The sequence below is a fragment of the Platichthys flesus genome, chromosome 19, assembly GCF_949316205.1.
Source record: "Platichthys flesus chromosome 19, fPlaFle2.1, whole genome shotgun sequence".
Lineage (NCBI taxonomy): Eukaryota > Metazoa > Chordata > Actinopteri > Pleuronectiformes > Pleuronectidae > Platichthys > Platichthys flesus.
This window is the reverse complement of record NC_084963.1, coordinates 9,103,580-9,128,900: the sequence shown is the minus strand read 5'-3', so window position 1 is coordinate 9,128,900 and position 25,321 is coordinate 9,103,580. Positions and strand designations below refer to the sequence as shown.

General features: G+C 41.8%; 2 protein-coding genes across 5 annotated transcripts; one reads left to right on the top strand and one right to left on the bottom strand.

Moving 5' to 3' along the window:
• Window positions 1-5: 5 nt before the first annotated feature.
• mlana (melan-A) lies at window positions 6-2,680 on the bottom strand. The gene is made up of 5 exons (XM_062412995.1): window positions 2,499-2,680; window positions 1,569-1,669; window positions 1,313-1,409; window positions 923-1,030; window positions 6-296 (listed from the first exon to the last, which is right to left on the bottom strand). The coding sequence occupies exons 2-5, from the start codon at window positions 1,655-1,657 to the stop codon at window positions 228-230; spliced, it is 363 nt and encodes a 120-aa protein (XP_062268979.1). The 5' UTR covers window positions 1,658-1,669; window positions 2,499-2,680; the 3' UTR covers window positions 6-227.
• A 2,994-nt stretch (window positions 2,681-5,674) lies between these two features.
• Window positions 5,675-24,235, top strand: LOC133974873 (nipped-B-like protein). 4 transcript variants are annotated; one of them, XM_062412672.1, is made up of 47 exons: window positions 5,675-5,850; window positions 7,395-7,543; window positions 7,950-8,115; window positions 8,355-8,455; window positions 8,748-8,856; window positions 8,949-9,097; window positions 9,976-10,103; window positions 10,189-10,279; window positions 10,417-10,890; window positions 11,000-12,382; window positions 12,552-12,680; window positions 12,927-13,109; window positions 13,345-13,416; window positions 13,503-13,592; window positions 13,675-13,775; window positions 13,868-13,954; window positions 14,086-14,317; window positions 14,601-14,752; window positions 14,841-14,921; window positions 15,056-15,156; window positions 15,573-15,702; window positions 15,787-15,869; window positions 16,035-16,167; window positions 16,263-16,406; window positions 16,504-16,590; window positions 16,852-17,066; window positions 17,170-17,266; window positions 17,353-17,451; window positions 17,578-17,724; window positions 17,893-18,027; window positions 18,119-18,217; window positions 18,323-18,376; window positions 18,472-18,580; window positions 18,695-18,831; window positions 18,976-19,116; window positions 19,230-19,323; window positions 19,532-19,686; window positions 19,770-19,860; window positions 20,015-20,188; window positions 20,280-20,470; window positions 20,597-20,704; window positions 21,178-21,378; window positions 21,601-21,747; window positions 21,861-22,225; window positions 22,316-22,490; window positions 22,644-22,829; window positions 23,253-24,235. In XM_062412672.1, the coding sequence occupies exons 2-47, from the start codon at window positions 7,480-7,482 to the stop codon at window positions 23,604-23,606; spliced, it is 7,944 nt and encodes a 2,647-aa protein (XP_062268656.1). In that variant the 5' UTR covers window positions 5,675-5,850; window positions 7,395-7,479; the 3' UTR covers window positions 23,607-24,235. The 4 variants fall into 4 exon arrangements, with proteins under 4 accessions (XP_062268656.1, XP_062268657.1, XP_062268654.1 ...); XM_062412673.1 differs by having other exon boundaries at window positions 5,675-6,101; window positions 10,420-10,890; XM_062412670.1 differs by having other exon boundaries at window positions 5,675-6,101.
• The last annotated feature ends 1,086 nt before the right edge of the window (window positions 24,236-25,321 follow it).

Genomic DNA, 25,321 nt, shown 5'->3' with positions numbered 1-25,321 from the left:
AAGACTTCTTCTTTTATTGTTTATTGAAAGCACCTTGACTATATTTACATTGTGTCTTCATACACAGGAGTGATTTTACAAAGTGAGAGATTGTTTTACCAATGGATATTTAACTATAAAGCATTAGGAACTATATTGACAGTGACATCAGGTTATACAGGAGAAATTATCAAACAACAGATGAAGTGTTCTCCGTTATTTTCCGTTCTTCATCAGACGTCTGTCCTTCAGGGGGAATAGGGAGGAGGCATTGGGCCCGTGGAAATCTTTTCATAGGCTGGAGGAGCATTAGGGACCTGGAGACGAGAAGGACGAGCACACTCAAATATAATGCGTGCAAGTTTAGAAAGAAGATCGTAACACTGTCTGGGTCGTGTTTTTCTACTTGATCGTGTTTTTCTACTTGATCTCCTGTTGTCTTCAGTAGCAGATCAGATACAAAATCTACAATTTTAAACTGTGAATTAAGTATCTCTGTATAACGGAGACACTATTTAAACAGTCTTGAACTTTCTATTGGTAGACTCTTATGACCCTGCTGCAGTGGAAAAAGAAAATAAAGGATGATCAGCACCATCTCATATGATCCCTCCACCCCACCCTCTTTCTTTTCTTGTGCACAGAACCGCATACCTCCCTTGGGAATGAAACATTTTAATACCTAACCCACGTCTGGTGACACAATAATCTCTCCTTCAGGCCTCCATTCCGTCAGCCTCACGTGCTGTACACTGTGTTCAGAGCCCCGAGGCTTTGTGTTGAACAAGTAACCTCAGTCATGGACTTTGGGTTGCACCCCCCCCCCCCCCCCCTTCCTTGAAGTCCATCGCTCTATTTATTATTCTACATAAATGTTTCCCCCTTGGCATTCAAAATACTTGTGTCACTTAAAAGGAGGATGTAACGGAGTAAAGTTCCTCACCGCAGGTCGGAGGCTGCCAAAGTCGGTGAGAGCCATCTTGTTATCTGCGGAAGGTCCTGCCTCGGAGTACTGGCCCCTTGTGACACCTGGTGACCTCGATCTGGGGCTCTGCAGGGGAGAGAAGGATGTGTTAAGAGTTTAGGGGAAAGAGGAGAAATTAACAGAGTGATTAAATAACAGAGAGAAAGTCAAAGTAACATTTTATACCAATCTGAGCAAAGATCAGATAAAGACATTTGACGAGTCAGTTAATTGTGTGTATCTGATTTAGTGTGGAAGTGTGGAAATCACTTTATAACATGTATGTCTGATTTTAATTTGTTAGAATGACAGAAAAGTCATCATTTGAAGCCTAAAATCTGAAGGACAATGTTTGTGTGATGGTCTCACCCTGATTAATCTGTAGCCGCTCCTCTTCTTAAAGTACCAGCAGCCCAGGATGAGCAGAGATGCCAGGATGACCACCAGCAGAGCTATTCCCACTGCCCTGGATTACCAAAAACACACAGAGTTTAAATTCATGGCTTAACCTCTATTACAATAACAACATCAATATAGTTATGACCAGAATTATCAGAATATAAAAATCTCTGGTTTCAATCAAAGCATTCTTCCTGATTTCAAGAAACAAAAACGAAGCACATACTCCTCAGCTCTCACAAATCCTCCTCTGCTGCTGGCAAAATAGATGTTGAAGTCTCCGCGAGGCATTCCGTCTGTACGATTGCAACGCATCAAGCTAGAAATCTGCAGAAAATCACATCACACATCTAATCAAATACAATGCAATAACACTGTGACAATTTCAAAGCCTTCGTATTCCTCCGGTGGGTCACATCATAATCATTTTCATTATGTAAATGGATATTCATATATAATCTGTTGTGTCGGGGGTGTGAAAACAGCCTGCTGTACTGGAGAATAAATAGGCATTTGTTAGGAACAGCGCTGTTAATTATTCCAACACCAGAAAGCATACACTGTACATCAGAAACCATCACACCTTACCACCATGGAGCTCTTAAAAGTATTTGTAATTGTTTTAATATAATGGAAAAATGCCAATTGATAAACAAAACATCATATATATCCATAGCCTATATAAAAAATGTATCTGTTATTGTATTTCTTTAAGATTGAAAAAGGAAAACCCACATATGAAAAAGTGGCAAATCAATTCATACCTATTGTGACAAATGAATGTTTTTTCATGTCTAAATAAGGTTCCTCGTGGGGTTTTTCATTGGTTAACATTGTGAAAACAGTAAATCTTCATTGTCAAGATTGCAAATCAACAGTTTGTGACAGAGACATAAAATACCAATCGGAACATAAGCCTTATCAATATTTCACTTGTGTCGTCTTGCGGCAGCAGATGTAAAATAAGTGATTCCTGCTGCAGACAAAATATATAACAGCATCAGTTTGTCCCATCTGGTCAGATAATATCAAGCTACTCAGAGCTCAGCTGACAATAATGTTTTTACAAGTGGGTTAATTCATTGCACAGTGCAAAAATATTCTAACCCCCCTGATTAAGTCCACTGCAGAAGAGAAAAGAAAAACAACATCTTACCAAATTGGATAATTAGATTGCAGAGAATAGTTCCTCTGATTGGGATGGCTTCTCCAGAACAACAAAAAGAAAGACTGCCTCCACCGAGCTCCGAGTTGTTTCAATCCTCAAATATGCTGCCTCGGTGTGCCGGAGAGCAGAGAGGGGCAGAAACCCCTCATGACCGTCACGGGTTAGAGGCTCATGGTTAAACCCATTGAAGCGCAGTAATTACCGTGAAACCCTGCGGTCCTGAAATGCAACAGCTCCTGACACAGACGTCAGCTGCTTGCTGGTCATATAAAAAAACAGTGTGTGTGTGTGTGTGACATTGTTATTCATGAACTACAGTAAAGGGCCAATATTACTTTAATTCAGTAAGCAAAGCATAAACTTTTTGTTAATTTTAAGAGCAAACACAAGCTACAAGGACATTTTATGGTTGTTTATTTATAATAGAGAAAAATAACATCAAATAATGTTTTATTCTCTTCTGATAGATACATTTCTTTTTAGTATTCTCCATATAGGAAAACAGAAATGTGCCATCTTTGCAAAGTATACATTATACTTTACAAAAGAAATAATCACCTTCAAAACCAATTTAATCTATTTAGATGGTCAGTAAGAATGTACTCCTCTGTGTAACATATGGAATAAAAGGTTTAAGAGAAATAAAAATTATATTTTTGTTGAGATTTTGACGAATGAATAAACATTACAAAGTAAATTTATAAATAAGGAGATACTTCAAAAACACGAATGAAGAAAGAGACATTGTTTGATTGTTAGTGTCACCAGTCAGGAAAATATAAAGACAAGATTTCTCTATGGAGCAGTTCAAGTTAAAGCTGCAGAACGTGAGAGCTGCTCTACTCCTCATTCAGCCCTTTTAACTTGGTAGGGATTAAAAATTGAGGTGCAAATGGGGATGTAAACTGTTACTTCATTTTCAGTAGAGGCTGGTGACGGCATCTTAATTGGCTCACGTGGGATTCACACTCTCCAATGCGGCCTTTGCTTCTGAATTAAGTCCAGCATTGGTTGATGTTGAGGTATTTCTATTTTTAAATAAACTTGACATCAACAAACGTCACTGGATAAACCTGTATTTTCCAAAAAGCGACTTATTCTCAGTTATACACGGTTGGTTCTTACTGTTCTGTTTCGGATATCATCACTGCTCCTGGGGCCAAACTGTTCATATTTTCCTAATATGATCAAAGTTTCAGCAGGACAAGATGGCAGTCAGACAAAAAATTGAAAAAGAGGCAAGATACAGCAAAACGTTTGTTTTCACCGCTACTAGGAATGTTTCACTTTTCTCCACTAGAGGGGGGCGAAGGCCTGCCCATGTAACTGATTTAACTTGTCCCTAGCTGATTCTTTGCACTTTTAAAGACTAAAGATGAAAGGTGAAGGTTTTTCATTGGTCTACCTACATGTGCACAGACTCCTACCTTCCTGAGTAACCTGGATCATGTGAGAAGGCCTAGGAGGAGGGTGACTTGCAGCCTCTGGCAACATTTGGTTTTGTAGGTCAGCTGATGTGATGGTGTGATGTCAGGACTCCAAGCACACCTCACATTAATGATACTTGACATGAAAAAAACTTTTTTGGAAGCTTAGGGGTTGCTGGTTAGAGCTTAAAGCACCAGATCTAAACACCACAGACACCTTAAGAGGAGATGATTTTTATTATTTGATTTGTTCATTTTCCCTTTTATTAGTAACTTTCCATTATCTATTTTCAACAAACACAAACAGAAGGAAAATTGACAGGCACTGACAGACAGTGAGGCCCTTTTGAAATTGTAATGATTATAATTATTATTTTGCAGGCGAATTAATTGGCTTTTCGAGGGCTTTAACAGGCACAAATTCTTACAAAAAGTTGCAGAAAAGTAGAAAGTGGTGAAAATGTATGTATTCTGGAGGAATAACCCAGTAGTTTCCAACTTTGGCTTCTGACGCCTTACAAGAATCACAGTGTGGGACATTTAATTTAATATAATTCAGAGAATTCATTCAAAACCCTCTAGTTTATATTCGGTGATCAAATAAATTACATATTGTTCCCATCAACTAGCATAAGGAGTAAGGGTCACTCATTACTCATTAATCAAATCAAACCTCAGGCCTCCTAAACTTTTACTTTGAAGGTGAGCTGTCTCTTTGTCCCCCTCTGGATGTCCTCATTCAAGTTTAGCTTCTCAGGTTGACTTCCAGTTCATGCACAGACCAGGTGAGGCCTCACTACTGCACGAATCTACAACAACAACGTATCCCTGGATCTTTGCTGCTTAATTTCCATGCAGTCTGCTGCTGCTTGTTTCCATGTGATGTCCATATGCTGCCCCCTGCTGGCTGCTCTTGCTTGGTTCGTGCAGCTTGTGATTAACTTAAATTGTCCATAAAAGATCATCTTTATTATCCTTCAGGGGTACAACCAGCAATCAGTGCACGAAAAAAATAAAGCAATGTAAATAAAACACAATATAAAAACCCTATAGACAAAGTAGCAGGGGGAAATTAGCTTTTATTTTTTGTTTTATAGTTCCTCTTGTTCGGTTCAACTCAACTCATATTTTTCAGTATGATGCCAAATCACGACATACGGTATCTCAAGGCACTTTGCATAGTGGGATCGAACTGCTCACCTTCTGGCTGAAGGATGACCGCTCTACCCCACAGCCACAAACATGAAAGAAAACCTGTGGAACCTACAGTTGTCATACAAACTCAAAAGGTGTTTAGTGTAAAACTGTAGAGATAAGACCCACTCCTGATGTAAATATAAAGTTTATAAATATAAAGGGTCCACTCTAGAGTAAAGAAAACAATTTAGATGAAACGCACTGTTATTATTTAATTTAATTTGATCTCAGATCTTACACACTGAACCTTTAAACGGGAGGAACCATGGGCAGAGCCAGACTGGATGTGTGCAGCCATGTGCCTCAACCGGTTGGTGTGAGTGGGGAGGGGGAAGACCCTCTTGATACTGGAGGTGGATAGTTTGTGTGGTGCCACCCCCTCCACCTCTCTCACATGTTTCCCTCAAAAAAGAATAAACCAGCACCGACTCCTTGGTGTGATGAGGCCGCTCCGGGGCAGCTGTGTCCGCCTGTGTGTGAGCCAGAGGAGCCCCCCTGCCTCCGGTCCTCCACACAGACAGGGATCACTCACTGACGCTGCCTGCTCCGAGGAGCTGTTTGGGCGCTGGGACGGAGAGGGAGCTAGAGGCTCTTCTCCAGCTGCCATCCTGCTCCTCCCCCTCCTCCACCTCCACCTCCACCAGAGCCACTTCTCTTTCTCATCACATCCCGAGAGGTAAATAAGCCGGATTCAACGACACCGACCGCTCATCTGGGTAATCACGCCACCGTCCCGGGGTGTTACCGATCGACCGGACACACCAGTCGGCCGCCGGCAGCCCGTACCCGGGATCAGACAAGGAGAAAAAAGGAGGGAGGGGGGGGTGGATCATTCTCATTTGTGATGGGGTCTTTGCTTTGTACCCTGCCTCCCTGGCGTCGGGTCGGGGTTACGCTTCCTTAGGCAAGTCCGAGGTCCACTTTGAGAGCCGGGGATGTATTCGAGGAAGGCCGTAGCAAGTGGGAGGTGAATATCCGAGTCCGTGCGCGACACATAACACCGAGGAAAGAGCCGCACAGAGTCGGCAGCTCACGGCTAAAACGGACTGGATGCTCTCCCGGTGGTGATGCTAGCTCGGGCAAGTTGCTGCACATATACCTAGCCAGCTAGCATACGTTAGCCGCATCTCCAGTTGTTGCTAGCCGGCTAACAACCCCGAGTTGACTGGAGTCACTCTCGCAAACGTCGTTTTCCCAGCTCGGCTTCTCAAATAAGTGTTTTCCAGGGCGGAAATAAGAGTAATTACCGAGTAATAACAGTCACTTCTGGTGTCAGGACGAGCTAACGTCGCTGTTGTGCTTGGGAGCAGCCACGCAAACCTGAATTGAAAACAAAAGGAAGAGTATAAGTAGATCTAAGTAGCTACACGGGTTTATCAATACCTTTGTGTGTTTACGTTTTTCTCTCTTTCAGTCGCTAGCATGAATTTCAACAAACCGAAAACAAGCTAACGTCACACACACACACACACGCAGAATTGTTTTAACTTTTTTCTTTTTTTTGCTCTTTTCTTTCATCGTTGATTATAACAAATATTCGTCCACCACCTGAATTACATTGTGATTCGCATCTGGAACCAGGAGCTAAACCTGCTAACTTCGTGCTTATGTAGCTATTTTGCATGTTCACCTTCAAGCAGCTTGCAAAATATCTCACAGATACAAACATTGTGCACACATTTGGAAGGTGTGTGTATTTACGGGCCCCGGGTGATCCGGATGGGGGGGGGGGGGGGGGGGGGGGGTCGGGCACCAGAAGCTGCAGCTCTGGCATCAGAAACTGCAACAGATCGATCATTTGTAAAGACATGTCCGGGCCTGCTATCTGGGACAAGATCTGCCCACATCAGAGGGGCAGTTACGTTGGCACTGTAATAATGCACACTCAAGAGATGACACAGGTTTAGCACTCACTGGTTACATGTAAAATATAGACCGGGGCAATGAAACTGTGTCAGTAATTGTCACAATTTACTGTGTTTTTTTTAATCATACGCAATATAACAAAGGTTAATTTTATCAATATTGTGCAAACATTGTGAGGAGGTTTACCACATCTGTGATTTACCTCAAACTGCAACCGTCATTCAGCAGGAAAACGTTAAAACTAAAAGAAATAACATTTATCGACCAATAAGGTCTTTTTCTATACTGATGCAATTTTACAATTTTCCCGGTTATAGATGCTAAGCGGTCTAATGGGAACAATACTTAACGTGATTGACGGGATTGATTGTTTAACATTTCTGTCTCTCTGCAGCGTGTCGGAGATGTGAGGAATAGGAAGAGTTCGGTGATATCGAGCAGCCCGTGCATTGACACGACCTCTTGACCTCATCTTCAGCATGAATGGTGATATGCCTCATGTCCCCATCACTACTCTCGCTGGAATTGCTAGCCTGACAGACTGTAAGTGCAAACCCCGTCTCTAATGCCGCTCACTGTAGCCTAAACACTAACATTAGAAACCGAGATGTGGCAAGACTTAAGGAATGCTGGACTTGGCTGTGGAGTTGTACCAGACATAACTGTAGCTGTGTGATTGAAAATGCTGTTGTTTCTTAATCCGGGTGATCTCAGGGCAGACAGAGGTGAAAGGGCTTGTGTTTCAGGACCCAAACTGTTAAAACAGCATAATACTGAACATTTCCCTAAGATAACATTCATTGCTGAAGTTAGGGATTGGCTCCTATTAGGTTATAAAAGTGTACCCAACAATGGGGAGACTTGTTAAATGTACAAACTGATGAGCCTTTCTTTGTGCTGACGTTACCATATATGAAAGTTCTCACCTGTCCTTCAATCTTCCTTTTAGTGTTGAACCAGCTGCCCTTGCCTTCTCCTCTCCCGGCCACCACTGCTAAGAGTCTGCTCTACAATGGAAGGATCTCTGAAGAGGTCAGCAGCCTCCTGGTGTGCCGGGACGAAAATCTGGTGACTCAGCTGGCACATAGCCTCACCCAGGTCTCCACTGAACACATGTAAGTACCAGGTCAACAGAGGAAAACTTGCCGGTAGCAGCAGAAATCTTTGTTACGCCAGTATAGTTGTCAGCAGTGGTAATGAAAGGGCCACAGCGAAGTCATCAACGCTTCAATTTCAGTGATAAGATTACCGAATAACAGACCGGTCAGCTCATGCTCACCCGGTTGTCAGAATCATGCTCTGAAATTGGATGTGGAATCATAATGCCATAATCATTTTTTTCTTGGCTTTGCAGAGAGTTGAAGGACAACTTGGGGAATGATGAACCCGAGGGTGACATGCCAATACTTCTACAAACGTTGCTTTCCAGGAACCCCAAAGTCTTTGGGGACAAAAGTATGTTATCCCAGTGTAAGGTTTGGGCTGGGAAGAGGATGAGGGACTGAGTGACTGCATTCTCTCTGTTCACTTTCACCACATTGCTAAACAGACTTTTTAGTCATTTTTGCTGCTGCATGAAGCCTTGGTGCTGTGTTGAGCAGCATTATGTAAAAAATCGCTTCTGATGTTTACAATTTAGAAACAGAGGAAGGAACATAGGTGAGGTTTGGTGCTGCAGACATGTGTATATCCGACTTCCTGTTTTATGTAACACTGATTATAGATCTTTTTAATCCTTATCTTTTAGGTGTGATGCAGCAGCCGATGATGCAACAGTACAAGATAGCCCAGAATCAAATGCATGGGAGTCCAGGATCGAATTATCAGCAGGCCGCTGTTCCTCAAAGCCCCCCTGGGTAAGATGGTGACATCACACTGTTTGATTACTATATATTTAGATGCATTTGTACTTCTACTAAGACAATTTTTTACCTTCCTCCTTTTGCAGATGTTTTGCGTCCCCGCAGTCTGGGTCAGGTTCTCGGTTTGTTACCCAGCAGAACAGCCCCATACCCAGTCCCTATACCCCCCAAAGTCCTGCAGACTACATGCAGTACAATCCACCCAGTTATTCCCAGCACCATCAGACTCAGCAAGGTGAGTACAAAGTGAAGTTTGGAGAAATGCGTGGGAGCATTGGCTGCACTATGACTTGCAGATCCCTCCTGATAAGTTCAGATAAACTCAGTTGGACACAATCAAATTAATTATCAACTCACCACTATGCCGACGGAGAGGTGGGTGAAGTGTTTGAGGCCACAACACTTTTGGAGTCTCAGGAGTTAACAGTGTTGCAGCCAAATCCAATTGATGTCAATAGTGACCAATTCTAAAGACAAAAAAACAAAGCATAACATACCTTCATACTGCTCCTGTGGTGTCATAAAAGTGTCCACTTCCACTTTCGTTCATATTCAAATTAAAAGGCTTCTTTTGCAGCATTTTCTTTACATAAACTTCCACTCACATACACGTGGTTCTCACGGACAAACCGGAAAATCATGCACACTCTGGCCCAAGGGCACATGCTGGTGTAACTTAGTATCGCTACATCCGTGAGCATCGCTACATCAAGTAGTGGACATGGTGTAAATTAAGTTGAATATGAATGTCTGGGCTTGCAGACACTTGGATGACACCACACAAGCAGTATGGAGGCATGTTATTTTTTTTATGTTGTTTAATTACATCTGAAGAAGGGGTCGCCTTGGCTGCAACACTGTTTACCCATTAGACTCATGACTCAAACACTTTCCCTACCCCTCCATCGGCATAGTAGTGAGTTGATGAATTAATTTTAATTTTCAGTGAACTATCCCTTTAAGCTAATCCTTTAACTTATTATAACGTAACCCTAACTCAATAAAACTACAACTATCCATAAAGATGGGAAGAGTATCTATCTCACACATAGATATGTTACACTGTCCATCACAAATAATCTAACAAGATGTTTCTTTTGCTTTCTGTTTCAGTTACTGGTGGTGTAAGAAATAGCCATGACAACAAGGTTTCTGGTCTCTCGAGTAGTTCTTCTAATCACAACGCAAGACTGGTCACCGATGAAGAATACATGAACATGGCTCACAGACTGGGAAATGAGGTAATGCAGAGATTCACGATATCCCGAGCTGGGAACCTGACATCAGCTTTTAAAAGTAAATGATAATTGTGTGGTGTTCCAACAGGACAACGACCCCTCTGTGAGGGCTGCTGCATATCGAGTCAAATCACCGCTGTCTGTGTGTTCCTCTGCTGGAAGTGAAGAAATGGCAAAAAGTAGGCTGCCTTGGCAACAAGTGGATTCTTCTACATTTTTTTTGTAGAATCAAAAATAAAACGCTACCATACAGTTTGTTATTTACCCAGACTTATTCCCTGGTGCTCACTTTTCTTTGAATTTATTTGTGTTTCAGCAGGATCCAGGCCCGACCTGCTCCTCACCTCTGCCAACCGCAAAAAGAAGCAGAGAGAGAGAAGTAAAGAGGAAACTGAGCAGATGGATAAAAATAGCTTGTACGACATTGTTGGTTCCCCAGAAAAAGACTCTGCCAAGCTGACGTTAAAGCTGTCCCGAGTGAAGAGTCCAGATGTCGATGAATCCAGAGAGTTTCCTCCGCGGGCACATATGGACTCAGACCATGCTATTGATTTGATGAATAATAATCAGTTGTCAAGGGACGCTCAGGACTTTTCACACAAGTTTGGTGCTGCGGAGCAGGTGAACTGTCAGCCGCCTCCTGTTCGGCCAAACACCAAGGAGATTGCAGTCGTCAGCAGCGGCCCCCCGTATGATGATGCAGAGATGGATGCAATTGCAGAAATTGAGAGAATAGAAAGTGAGACAGCCAATGAGAGAGAACGATGGTCTAAAGAAGTCCAGGATAAAGGTACGTTTCTGTCTCTTCCCTGTGCCTTCTTGTTTTTTTTTCTCCGACCCTGTATTTGCTATATTTTTTTTTAAGGGTAACTAAAATGATAAAGTGTTCTTTCTTGCAGACAAGCCACTGAAGAAACGAAAGCAAGACTCATATCCTCAGGAATCTGGAGCAGAGGCAGTTGACGGACCTGTTGTACAAGGGGGGAACACTGTCAGCAAGGTGACACCCAAGAAGACAAATCCTGCAAGTAACTGTGCCACTCGGCCGGCTTTGATGGTCAGTATTGACCTGCAGCAAGCTGGCAGAGTGATCGGACAACCTGTCGTGGTGTTGGAAGCAAATCCGTTGTGTGATGACCATCTGAAACACCTAAATTCAAAGGCTGATGGGAGGGTAGACAAAGTTGTTGAGAACAAACCTGTGATCAACAAAAAGCATTCTGACAATCCCAAAGAAAGAATTCAAAAAAAGTCGGCCTCAGATGGGCAACCAGAGAAGCAGGAAGCATCTCTGGTTGTTAAACAGAAGCAGGAACACCAGCGGGAACCCAAACACAAACATGATGGCAAGACGGAGAGTGGTAACGGACGCTCCGATGAAAGACGGACAGACACACCACGGCAAAAACATGACAAGCATTCAGAGTCGCGCAACAAAGAGGAAAAGAACCACAACAGTCACAGATCCCATGTAAACCAAGCAGAGACTCCAAAAAACATTAGTAAGATGGAGCGTAACTCCAAACATGGAGAGGACAAAGCCAAGGATAAAGAAAAGGATAAAGAAAAGGAAAAGGATAAAGACAAAGACAAAGACAAAGACAAAGATGGAACTAAAGAAAGAGAAAAAGATAGAGAGAAGGACAGGGCCAAACACAGAGAAAGGGATAAAGATAGAGATAAATGTAAAGATAGAAATAGCGATAGAGATAGGGACAGAGAGAAAGACAGGGAAAGGAAACACAAGACACAGTCAACAGAAAACAGCAACAGACCCTCTCCTGAACGTAATGTGAAATCCGACAGCCCGAGAGTGAAGCAAGACGGTAGCAGAAAGTCCGCTGACTTTAATGGTCGTCAGAAGACAGACACCTCCGGCCTTCAGAGCCCCCAAAATAAAAAAGAAGAAAGAGGCGGGGACGGCAGCGCCAGAGGCCAAACTGGAAACAAACAGCAGCCGTTGGAGACAAAACCGAGCGAGTTCCCCTCATTCCTGCTCGGTGGCAAGACGGGGAGTCTGAAGAACTTCGTCATTCCAAAATTGAAACGAGACGGGAAAGAAAAAGAGCCACTACCTCCAAACAAATTGAAAGAGGTCTGGAGCGAACCCGTCATCCGACTGGAGAGAATGTCTTTGGTAGAGAACCTAAACAAAGGAGCTAAGCCCGTTGTTGTGGTTCAGAAACTCAGTGTTGACGAGGTGAAAAAGATCATCAAGGAAAGCAGGAACGCACACGGCTCCAAATCCAGGAACTCGTCCTCCTTCGATAAATCAGGGAAAGGTATGAATTTGTTTATTAAATATACAAAGTGAACTGGGGGGGATCTTTGTTTCTGTGTTGTTTATTTACTTTACAACCACTGTCTCCGGAGTCACTCTTACCACAGTGTCTTCTCTTTAATTGTACATTTTGAATCTGCTGAAAGCTCACTCAGCTCTTGTGCTTACAGAGAAGTCACTTAGTGAGAAGACAAACAAGCGAAGGCACAGTGTCGTCAGCAAGAGATTAAAGTACGCCGAGTTGGACTCCAGTGATGAAGACAAAGATGATGATGAAGACGATGACTCTGAAATTAAGTGTAAGTATTCAATCTAAAAAAATCACAATGTCTGTACATGTGACAAAATCTGTCAAGATCACTCTCCCCTCCACTGAACATTTTAGCTATCTGTAATCCGTGAGATTAAACATTTGTGCCAACAAATATTTTCCAACTTTCCTTTCCTAAAATTCTGTAAATATTTCATAATTTTAGCTTAAACATCTTAAGAAACTTTCTTTCTCACTAATCCTAATCTTTATTCTCTCTTGTTTCTTATTCCAGCTGCAAAGAAACGGCACAAGAAAGACCATGACAAGACCTCGAAGCAGGAAGAGAGGAAAGGCTCTGGAGAGCACCGTCAAAGCGGAGGTGCTCAAAAAGTTCGCCGGGGTTCCGGTAACCGTCCTCGCGATAGGAGCCCGGCTGAATCGGATGAAGATTCTCCACCACCAATCCTAAGTGATGGTGAGTCTTTTTCACAGAAAAGTGAACGGAGAAGACTATCTCCGCGAAGACAATATATATATATATAAATATAATTGGATTTAGTTTATTCTTTGTCATTCAAATTATCACTATTTCAAATCTTAAATCAGGCTATCTCCCTACACAGTTGGATCCCTGCCCCCAAGTCTCTCTCTGTTAAATAGTTCCTATTTGCTGCTGTTGAGGATTTGACTAATGTTTTCCTTTTGTTCAGTTGCCAAAAAATTGAAGAAAAAAGAGAAACATAAAAACAAGAAGGCGTACGATCCCAAGATGACACTGGAGGGTACTGTTCCACCACTTTAAATTTGAACCTTTGTAATACGAACCAGTTTTATATCTTTATGAATTAACCCATCCTTTGTTAAACAGAAGTCATGGACTCCTCCACATTTAAGAGATTCGCAGCCAGTATGGATAGCATCCTCGAGAACCTTGATGACGTGGATCTTACTGCTGAAGGTAAACATCAAGCACTGCACCCTTTACATGGCGCTTGACATTTGTGGAATTGGCAAAGTTAAAATGTTGTACCCTCACACAGATGATGATGAAATACCTCAGGAGCTCTTGCTTGGAAAGCAGCAGTTGAACCAGCTCGGAAACGATTCTGCTAAGATTAAAGCTATGGGCATTTTTAACAAGGTAAGAGAAGTGTGTCCGGGCTCTGTCACATGGTTTCAACGTCATAGCTGCATTTCTGTGAGAGTATTGATCATCGTTTGTTTGATTTACAGTTCTCTTCGAGCAAACTGATGAAAATACTAAATGTCCTGGAGAAGAACATCCAGGACAGTGTCAAACTTTCCACGCTATTGGGTCATGTAAGTTCTCAGCAAAGAAAATATTTATTTTAACTGTAGAATGATGAGGATTCTCTCAAATACATTTTACTTATTTGTAGAGCTTCCGAGTTTTTTCATTATTCTTTACTTATTGTTTTTGGAATATGTAGGATAATGATTCCATGGACGAGGAGCGGTTGTGGCGCGACCTCATCATGGAGCGGGTGATCAAGTCTGCCGATGCCTGTCTGACTGCGCTCAACATCATGACGTCTCCACACATGCCCAAGGTTGTGTTCATGGAGGATGTGATCGAGAGGGTGTTGCAGTTCACCAAGTTCCATCTGCAGAGCTCTCTGTACCCTCAGTACGACCCGGCCTACAGGGGGGATCCCCACGGAGGTCAGCACTGTTTTCCTCTCTTCTCATAAATTGCAATCGTCTCCTAAAATAGTTTGCAGGAGTTATTTTTTATGTTGGAGAATGTACATATTAACAAGCTGATAAGGATAATCCATGTTGTTCTCTTTTTAGACCTGATTGTGCTCAAGTAACTCTGTAATTGAATATTGAAATGTCATTCTTGTGTCTGACACATTCAAACGCAAAGTTGTTGAGAACATTTTTAAAACAACCTGCTTCACATATCGTTGTTTTATTATCGTTGTTATCTTCTTCATTTAAGGTGGGATGAACACACCAAAGTCCAAGCGAGGAAAAGGCTCCAGCCATAAACAGAAGGTGGTGGTCGTGCTCTACAGCAAAGTGTGTGAAATCGTCAGCAGCGTCTCAGAGCTCCTGGAGTTACAGCTGCAAACTGATACCACGATTCTCCAGGTGAGACTCAAAATCTGATCGGATGTCATTCAAGTTCATGAACTCCAGAGCTCTAATGTACCTGATTGCTTCTGTGCCCGACATTTAGGTGTCCAATCTGGGTATTACTCCGTTTTTCGTGGAGAACGTCAACGAGCTGCAGTTATGCGCCATCACGCTGGTGACAGCAGTAAGTCTCTCATGGCATATTGTATTGCTTTAGCAGTTCATCTTGCTTAAGATTCTCAGTTTCTGATGATATTGCACAGCAACTTCTCTAATCTAATAGTTTGATTCAATCCTTTGCATCTTCCTCTCACTCAGGTCTTCTCTCGCTACGAGAAACACAGGCAGCTCATTCTTGAAGAGATCTTCACCTCCCTTGCCAGACTGCCTACTAATAAACGCAGCCTCAGGAACTTCAGGTAAGAACTTGTAAAAGTATATATTTGTTCACCGAAAAAAACAATAAAATAACATGTCTCCAGTGCTGCTCAGTAAACAATTCTAGTGATGAGCCAAATTCCCTCTTGACCACTATTAGATAACAAAATAAGACAAATGTATTATCTATCTTCCATTAGATTCCTTTCTAAAACATTTATTTTCGTTGAAGCTTTACAAATCAATGACATTGGCTCTTATTAACACTGACCAATCGCATTTATACATTTATGTAATGTTATCTAACTCATTATCTATTTTCTCTGCTGGTGTTCTGGTCATGTTCATTTTATCTGTTGTCTCTTCACTGTACAGCACTTTGTACCGTTGTTAAGAAAAGTGCTATAGAAATCAAGTTTATCATTATTATTATTATTAATGTTTCCTTCTTCCTCAGGCTGAACAACGGGGATTCGGATGGAGAGACCGTGTGCATCCAGATGGTCTCAGCTCTGGTTCTTCAGCTTATCCAGTGTGTGGTTCACCTTCCCTCTGTGAGAGAAGCAGAGGATGAACCTCACAAAAAGGTAAAGACGATGGATTTAAATTCTATTTAAATGAACCTGAAACACAATTTGATTCATTAATTAATTTACATATTGTGTGCCCAGGTGGATAAAGATGTTCTTATCACAAACACGTTTGAAACTGCCATGAGGACAGCGCAGAACTTCCTCTCAGTGTTTCTCAAGAAGTGAGTCTTTGCTCTGTCTCTAAATATTCATCATGGCGTAAGCCACTTAACTCTGAGTATCCTAAACACGTTGTACCTGCTCCTGCTGTGGAATACACTCTAATATTAATTGACTTAATGTTGAACAATATTTTCTAATAAAAGCTTGTATTCTCTGTGTGTCAGGTGTGGCAATAAGCAGGGAGAGGAGGACTACAGGCCCCTGTTTGAGAACTTTGTTCACGACCTCCTGTCCACGGTCAACAAGCCTGAGTGGCCTGCATCTGAACTGCTGCTCAGTTTACTGGGCCGGCTGTTGGTGAGTCACACTATTCACATCTGCCCAGTGGAAACTGCAGCTTGTGCGTTTTCCTTGTTGTTGAAACATGTCTCCTTCACCTCTTGTGCTCTCAGGTGCATCAGTTCAGTAACAAGCAGACAGAAATGGCTCTCAGGGTGGCGTCTCTGGACTACCTCGGCACTGTAGCTTCCCGACTGCGTAAAGATGCTATAGCCAGCAACATGGACCAAAAGGTTATTGACCGCATTCTCAGAGAGGTGGGCAAGATAATTACTGAATCCTTTGATCACCTATATATATCCAGTGCTGTTGAGCTACTGCTGAACTGACCCTTGTTTGTTTTTGTGCTTACAGTCGCCAGGATGTGATGAGATCCAGCAACTTCAGAAGGATTTATTAGATTACCTAGACGAGAGCAGTGACAAAGATTCATCTCTATTGGTGAGCGTTAAATACAATTATTAGGGTCACATTTAAAATTTCCCTAAGGAGTGGATGCTCATGGTTGGTGTAATATCTTGTGCACTTTAGTTACATGAAGCTCCTGTGTGGTTTGATACAGGTAAATTGCGGGTTGTTACGATTAGCATAAAAGACGTATGGATTAAAAGTGTTCCTTGGTCAGTGTTGGGTTTTTGTACTGTATAGTATGCCTTAGAATAATCAGTATTTTTAATATCACTTCTCATTTGTCTTATCCAGTTTGCCAGGAAATTTTATATTGCCCAGTGGTTCAGGGATGCAACAAGCGAGGCAGAGAAAGCAATGAAGTCTCAAAATGAGGACGAGAACTGGAAAGGTCACAGTCATTCCAAGGATGTCGACTCGACTGAGGAGATTATGCAGAAAGCCGATGCACGAAAAAAATTCCTACGCAAGGTCATGAAGACTTCACAATCACATTCCAGTGCTCTGAGGTAAATACTACTAATTCACTGTGGATCACTGGATTTATTTGCTGTGCTGTTGCACTTGGTCACCCGTCCTGGTAATGAACTATCCTCTTGACTTTCTTTTCAGGATGAACGCAATAGACTACAATGATTCGTGTGTAATCGTCAGATATCTGGCCTCTATGAGGCCTTTTGCCCAGAGCTTTGACATTTATTTATCACAGGTGAGAGATTCAATTTAATATGAAGAATGGGGGAGATTGGGTTAGGTTGTCTGTGCCTAACTATTCTTCTTTTGTGTCATATATAGATTCTGAGAGTTTTGGGTGAGAGTGCTATAGCAGTCAGAACTAAAGCCATGAAGTGTCTGTCTGAAGTAGTGGCTGTGGATCCAAGTATTCTGGCACGGGTAAGTCATCCTTCACAACTCTGATACTACTGGGTCTATGGGGTTATTTTATACACTTTAACACTATCAAACTTGCATCCATCATGTATATTCTTAACTGTTTATGCCAATGTGTTTATATTTCAGTTGGATATGCAGCGTGGGGTTCATTGTCGCCTCATGGACAACTCAACCAGTGTGCGAGAGGCAGCTGTGGAACTCCTGGGCCGTTTTGTGCTAAGTCGGCCTCAGCTCATTGAGCAGTACTACGACATGCTCATTGAGAGGATATTGGTAAATTCAATGTCACTCTTTGTACATCATCCATACATTTATTTTGCACAGTTCCACATTTTTTTTCCACAGTTATTTGCTGTAAATTGCAAATAAATCCAAGCAAATTCACAACTTTACATTAAGCTTCCACTGAGATGTCCTTGTACCCATTTTGTCTTCTTATAGGACACCGGTATCAGTGTAAGGAAGAGGGTCATTAAGATCCTGAGGGATATCTGCCTGGAGCAACCAGACTTCCACAAGATTACGGAGATGTGTGTGAAGATGATCCGAAGAGTCAATGACGAGGAGGGGATCAAGGTTTGTATTTAGCTACATGTTAAAGCTTGACAGTTGTTTTGATATATACAAAATATACTTTTAGATAACCCTCCTATCTCCGCCCATGCAGAAATTGGTGAATGAGACCTTCCAGAAACTCTGGTTCACGCCCACACCCGGCCACGACAAGGAGGCCATGACCAGAAAGATCTTGAACATCACAGATGTGGTGCGTACTATCTAGCATGTGACAAAAACATCTCTTGCACACTTTCAAATAAGAAACATTTGTATGTTTGACATTGTCACAATCTGGGTCTTGATTTCATCACAGGTATTGGCATGTAAAGACACAGGCTACGATTGGTTTGAGCAACTTCTGCAGAACGTGAGTTTTTTCACTGGTTAAACTGTTTCCATATCTCAACAGCAGCTTCTTTGTCTGTATCATAGTTGTTTAATTTGATCTGAACTCTGTTGCAGCTGCTGAAGTCGGAGAAGGACGCCTCGTACAAACCTGCCAGGAAGGCCTGTGTTCAGCTGGTGGACAATCTCGTGGAACACATACTGAAATATGAGGAGTCCCTTGCAGGTAACGGAAAGCAATTCAATACTTTGTTTGCTTACAGAATTCATATTTTTTAGTTTTATTTTGGTATACTTGTAGAAACAGTGTGGTGACAGATGTTTTCTGTTTGTTTTTCAGACTGTGAGGACAAAGGGGTCAACTCAGGTCGTCTTGTAGCATGCATCACCACTCTCTACCTGTTCAGCAAAATCAAAGCAGAGTTAATGGTCAAACATGCTATGACTATGCAGCCCTACCTGACCACAAAGTGCAATGTAATTATAACTTATTTTAATATATATAACATCATATGATAATGTCCTCTTCTATTTAGGCTTTAAGTCTAGTTACAAAAAAACAAATACCAAATTTTTAAACCTTTACCGTGGCTTTCATGTGTCTTCATCCTGACATTTTAGACTCAGAATGACTTCATGGTGATCTGCAACGTGGCCAAGATCTTGGAGCTGGTCATACCACTGATGGAACAACCGAGTGAGACTTTCCTCAATACCCTCGAAGAAGACCTGATGAAGCTCATCATGAAATACGGCATGACGGTCAGTCGCGTTTGCTTCTTGCAGCTTTGACAGAAAAAAACTAACTGAACCAAACTGTTGTGAAGCAACTATTCCAAAACATCGTGATATCATTTGTTGTGTTTGCTTCTCAGGTTGTACAACACAGTGTGAGCTGTCTCGGTGCGGTTGTGAACAAGGTCACACACAACTACAAGTTTGTTTGGGCTTGTTTTAATCGTTACTACGGTAAGAACTATGCACTTGTAGCACAATTCTAATAGAGCTTAAAATGGAAAAATCTCAAATAGACCACAAATTAAATTATTTACCTGTTCACCTTCTAAAAGTTACATTTATACGCTTCTGCTCATCATCTCACATCCAAGTAAATAAAGCATTGAATGCTCACTTGTTTTTCTTAAGTGTTTCACTGTCTGTTCGTATGATTTTACAGGAGCTCTGGCAAAACTGAAGACCCAGCACCAGGAGGACCCCAGCAGCTCCACTCTGGTAGCGAACAAACCGACTCTCCTGCGGTCTCTGTTCACAGTGGGGGCTCTCTGCCGACACTTTGATTATGACCAGGAGGATTTCAAGGGTGCCAGCAAGGTTAACATCAGCACTCTACTTTAACGTTGTATTGTTGTTCGCAGAATTGCTAAATAAATAAAATTAATCCTTGTGTCACTCAGATTATCATCAAGGACAAAGTGTTGGAGCTTCTGCTGTACTTCACCACGCATGAAGAGGAGGAAGTCCAGATCAAGGCCATCATTGGTCTAGGTATGGTGCACTTCATCACTGTTTAACATCAGATCCATTCACTGTACTCACAGTCATTTATTGTTGAAAGCTCTAATCTTCTACTTGAATGTATTTGTGACATTAGTTTCCTTAATAATGACATCTGTATTTACATTCTTTCCATGATCTAAAGGCTTCCAGTTCATAATGCACCCAGAGCTGATGTTTGTGCAGGATGTGAAGGTTCTTTACAACACTATCCTCTCAGATGAGACCACTGTGGTTAGTCGGAAGATCCAGGTTTTAAAAAACCTGCAGACTTACCTGCAGGAGGAGGACTCCCGCATGCAGGAGGCCGATCGCGGATGTGAGTTTTTAAAATCCACCTAGTGTGTCCTGTTCCTCCATCTGCCGACAACATCCCAGAGCTAATCAGGCTGATCGTGTTGTGTATTCAGGGAAGAGTCAAGCCAAGGAGGAGGACCTGAAGGAAATGGGGGACATCTCATCGGGCATGAGCAGCTCCATAATGCAGATTTACCTGAAGCAGGTGCTGGACTCCTTCTTCCACTCACAGTCCACTGTTCGACACTTTGCCCTGAGCGTCATCACACTGACTCTAAACCAGGGCCTCGTCCATCCGGTGCAGGTATGTTGACATTTTCACTGCAGCATATTGCTCTGTGGAAATTTATTTGAATCACAGAGAGACACTGTTATCTTAAATGAATCATGAGTTGTTCACAGATTTAGAAACTATGCTTCTTTTTTTTAGTGTGTGCCCTACTTGATTGCCATGGGAACCGACCCAGAGCCAACCATGAAGAACAAGGCCGATCAACAGCTGGTGGATATTGACAAGAAATATACAGGGTTCATCCATGTGAGTGACTTGCTGGTTTATAATGACCAGAAAAGGTGTGAAAGTGTAAATGATATTTTGCTTTAGATATTGATCACAAGATCTATAAAATGGGGGTAAAAAACTTTTCACTTCACCTGCATATTCACAGATTTACTAAGTTATGGTTAAAATGTTGACTTCACAACTACGGTTTATGGAGGTGGAAAATGTATAGATCTTTGTTGCGAAATGTTGCCTGGTGTCGTTACACATTTTTGTTTCAAAACTTTGATAAGTTACTCTACCATTGAGCAACAAAAGCTTTTCTAAAATGTTTAAAGAGACATAGGGCAATGTTACACATTATAGAAAGGTTAATGAGAGCAGAAACCACAAACAGAAATCTCAATTTAAACTTTAACTATTTTATCTGTAATTCAGCTTTTCGTCCCAGACTTTGTAGATCAAGTAAGAATGAAATACAGGCATCACAACAATTACTTCATCCACAGATGAAGGCCGTCGCAGGATTGAAGATGTCTTACCAGGTGCAACAGGCCATAAATGGACAAAAGAAAGCCCTGATCCGAGGTGTTCGTCCTGATGAGCCAGACACTGCCCTCTGCTCACATCTCTACACCTTGGTCCGTGGGAACAGGCAATATCGCCGGGCTTTCCTCATTTCCCTGCTCAACCTGTTTGATGACAGCTCTGTAAGTTCCCCTCTATCCCTTAGATTGCCAGTGTGTGTTTTTGAATGTGTGTGTATCTCCAACCACACATGCATGCATCTGCTAGTGCCACTGCATTTTCTATGGAATAAATGAATTGCAAAAAAAGAGGTTTTGCCTCTGGGATATATAAAATATTCTTGTGTGGTAAAGGGCTAATCATCAATAGGTCATTTTGTATGTTTCATTTTTTGTCCCCTTCAGAAAACAGAGCCGAACATGCTGCTTTTCATAGCAGACAACTTTGCCTGCTTCCCCTACCAGACCCAGGAGGAGCCTCTTTTCATCATGCACCACATAGATATCACTCTTTCTGTCTCTGGTAGCAACCTTCTTCAGTCTTTCAAGGAGGTGAGAAGCTTTTTTAGATCTTGTAAATAACTTATTGCTTTTAGTTGTTGAACGTGTGGCACATTCTCACTTTATATCAGGTTAGTGTTTGAGTGATTTTGTTGTCTTCGCAGTCGTTACGGAAAGAGCCCATACAGCGGGAAAAGAAGATGAAAAAGAAGAAGAAAAAGAAGAAGAAGAAGAAGAAGAAGCAGCACCGGAGGATGGAAAATAGCTCTGATGAAGATGAGGATGAAAAGCAGAGCAGCAGCAGCTCCAGCAGCAGTAGCTCTAGCAGCAGCGAGGAGGAGGAAGAGGTGGTCCATAAGAGTAAGAAATCAGCGGGTTCTGACTCTGACATGGAGGACGAGGAGGCAGTGATGGACCGTCTACCTGAGAACTCCAGCCCTCTGCTGGACTTCGCCAACGCTTCCCAGGGTATTCTGCTGCTGCTGGTGCTCAAACAACATCTGAAGAATCTGTATGGCTTCTCAGACAGGTAGGTCACACTAAAGACACTATCCTTGGACGAATCTTTAAGGTGTTTACAAGACACAAGCGCGGCTTAACGTGTTTGTTTGTGTTGCAGCAAAATCCAGAAGTATTCTCCGACTGAGTCTGCGAAAGTGTACGAAAAGGCAGTGAACAGGAAATCCAAAGTCCACTTCAACCCTCGCCAGACACTAGAGTACCTGAAGAGTGATCTTGCCATCACAGATCTCAGTCATGAGACCAAGAGGAACATTGTGAAACAGTATTTGGATGTAAGCATTCAGCACTATGTATTTTGTCACTCAGATTTTTTTGAATTGATTAATTAGTCATTTTAATCTCGACAATATGTAGCAGACAAAACGAGTGTCATGTATCAAGTTGTCAAGTAAACTAAAAGGCTCTGCTTTGCTGTTGTGCCCCAGTTCAAGGTACTCATGGAGCACTTGGATCGTGACGAAGAGGAGGAGGGGGAGGCCAGTGCAAACGCCAGAAACAAAGTCATTACTTCACTGTTGAAGGGCCCGAAACTCCAGAACCACAATCACAATAATCACACTGCCCCGGTGGACACAGAAGAAGAGGAGAGTGACGATGAAGATCAGCCTGGAGTAAGAATTTAAAACTCCCGAAATATGGGATAGAGAATTAGTGAGGTCACAACAAAAGCTACCTGATGCTCTGGGGAAATGGGAAAATCAGCACATTGCAAAGGGTATTTTTTGGAATGAAAACAAGAAATTAAAGAATAATTATAGGTGTCACAAAGCTGCACATTAAACTTTGGTTAGAAAACATTTAAACCTGTTTTAACGTGGTCATGGACAGAATGTCGATATTAAATGGCCTTCCGATGCCTCTCACCTCCAGGGATTTTCAATGAATTTGTATTTTCTCCTCATTGTTGCTGAGAGCAATCATGGCGCACATTTCTTCCTGTCCCCACTTTACCCCAATGTTAAAACATCTGTATAAGATTTCTGTATAAAAAGTTTCATGGTGGTCACTAACATTCTGCTATTTGTTATCCACAGAGGAAACCAAGGAAAGGCAAGGATGGCGTCGAGGATTCGGGTCACACGAATGAGGGGGTGGAGGCCATGGACGTCATCGCCATCTGCCGTCCCAAATACAAAGACCGACCACAGATTGCCAGGGTCATCCAGAAGACCAAAGCTGGCTACAGTATACATTGGATGACTGGGACTTACTCTGGGCCATGGGCTGTGGCCAAGAAACGGGACGGTCGCAAAAAGGTGCCTTGGGTCGACACTATCAAGGAGTCGGATATTATTTATAAGAAAATCTCTTTAACAAGTGGACACAAGCTCTCAAACAAAGTGGCACAGACGTTACGTGCGCTGTACGCTGCCAAGGAGGGCAACTGAAGTCTCTCAGACAGAGAACCCCTTCACAGTCCAAGTCTTTGTGGATCCAATATGTTACTCGCAGAAAGGAAGACGAAAACCTCTTGAGATTTAAGGACCCGTTGGAAGTGTTGTAAACACTGATCTGTTTTTGAGTACAGACATGTTTAAGTTAATCACAAGAAGGAAATGTTGGGAAAACATTGTGTGGGAGTTCCTTCGCTGTTGTGCAGCAACTCGGTTGTTTGATTTTTACTCCCACTGTATCATAGTTTAACTAAACACATGTTTATATCTGAACATACTTCTGTAAAAAAAAAAGTTAAGTGAATGTTGGAAATTAGTGTAGTGATGATGTTCTTAATAAAGTGTTTTTGGAGTTTAAACTAGCACCAGATGGATTTATTCACAACTTTAAGCTGCGTTCAGTTTTTTCTTGTTCCAGACATTTTATTGTTTACCCACACTGTGTACATATCTTTGATATGATTTATTTATGTTAAGATCAGTGCAGTATCTGTGCCTAAATGCGGGGAGAGGTTATTTTGTTTTTAATATAGATTTTGATGTAATAGAGCCCAAAAAAAAAAGGTGACCCCCTGCTCTTCCGGTGAAACAAATACTGCAATAAAATTTTCTTATGTCCTTGGTACTTGTTTGGGTTTGTTTTTGTGACTAGGTGACACTGAGTCTGTGGAATCAGGACTTGGTGTAACAGGAACACCACTCTGCTTCTACAACACTTGTATACCTGCTTTTCTTTTCTGTCCTGGTACCATATATTATGGACAGTGTTGTGCATGAACGAAGGCAAAAGAAAGCGTTCATTGAACACGTTCACTTTTATGAGAACAATGAACTGAACGCAACTCAATGACAAATAATGAATATGAACGGTGAACACGGCTTCTGCGCAGGATCACTTCTCGTTATACACACACTTTTAGCGTCTTTTCCCACAATACCTAGGTGCACTACGTCACACACTACAAACTTTCCTTAAAGGGACAGGCCATACCTGCAACACAACAGCTCTCGGTCTCATACACGGATGGCAAGAGAAAGCAGAGAGAGAGGTGTGAACTTGCTCAACACTGATGATGGACAACAAACCTTGAAGAGAAACAGAAATTTGAATATTTGTTAATATAGCACATTTAATAAATCTGTAGTCGACCAAAGTGCTACAATAAGACAACAATGTGAAATATTAGAAAATGGTCAAATCAAACATAGACTTGTATAAGATCTAATAAAGTGATATATAAAAGGAACTGAAGAAGCGCTATCATACATTTAAAATGAGGAAACATCAAAGGCCGCGGTGCAGGGAGATTACATTTCGGATTAAAAGATAGTGAAAGACATGATAATATGACAAAGATTAAATAGCAACACGCTGAACGAGATGATTCTCTAATATGTTCTCCAGAGATTCTACACGACTCAATCTCTTTTAAATTCAGCAACTGTTTTAAAATAAGGAGCAAAATACAAAGTAATAATCTCAGAACATTGACAAAGGCATGTAAAACCAATAAAACACCATATTCAATATTGATGTAGTAAAAACGTTTGAATGATAATTACCATGCTGCTAAAAGGTAATATTTGTAATATACTATTATAATACAAGTGTACACATATAATAAGCTGAAAAAAGTTGACCGATAGGTGACAGCACTGTGCTTCATGCGGCCCAGGAAAGTTGAGGAGACGAAGAAGAAAATGAATTG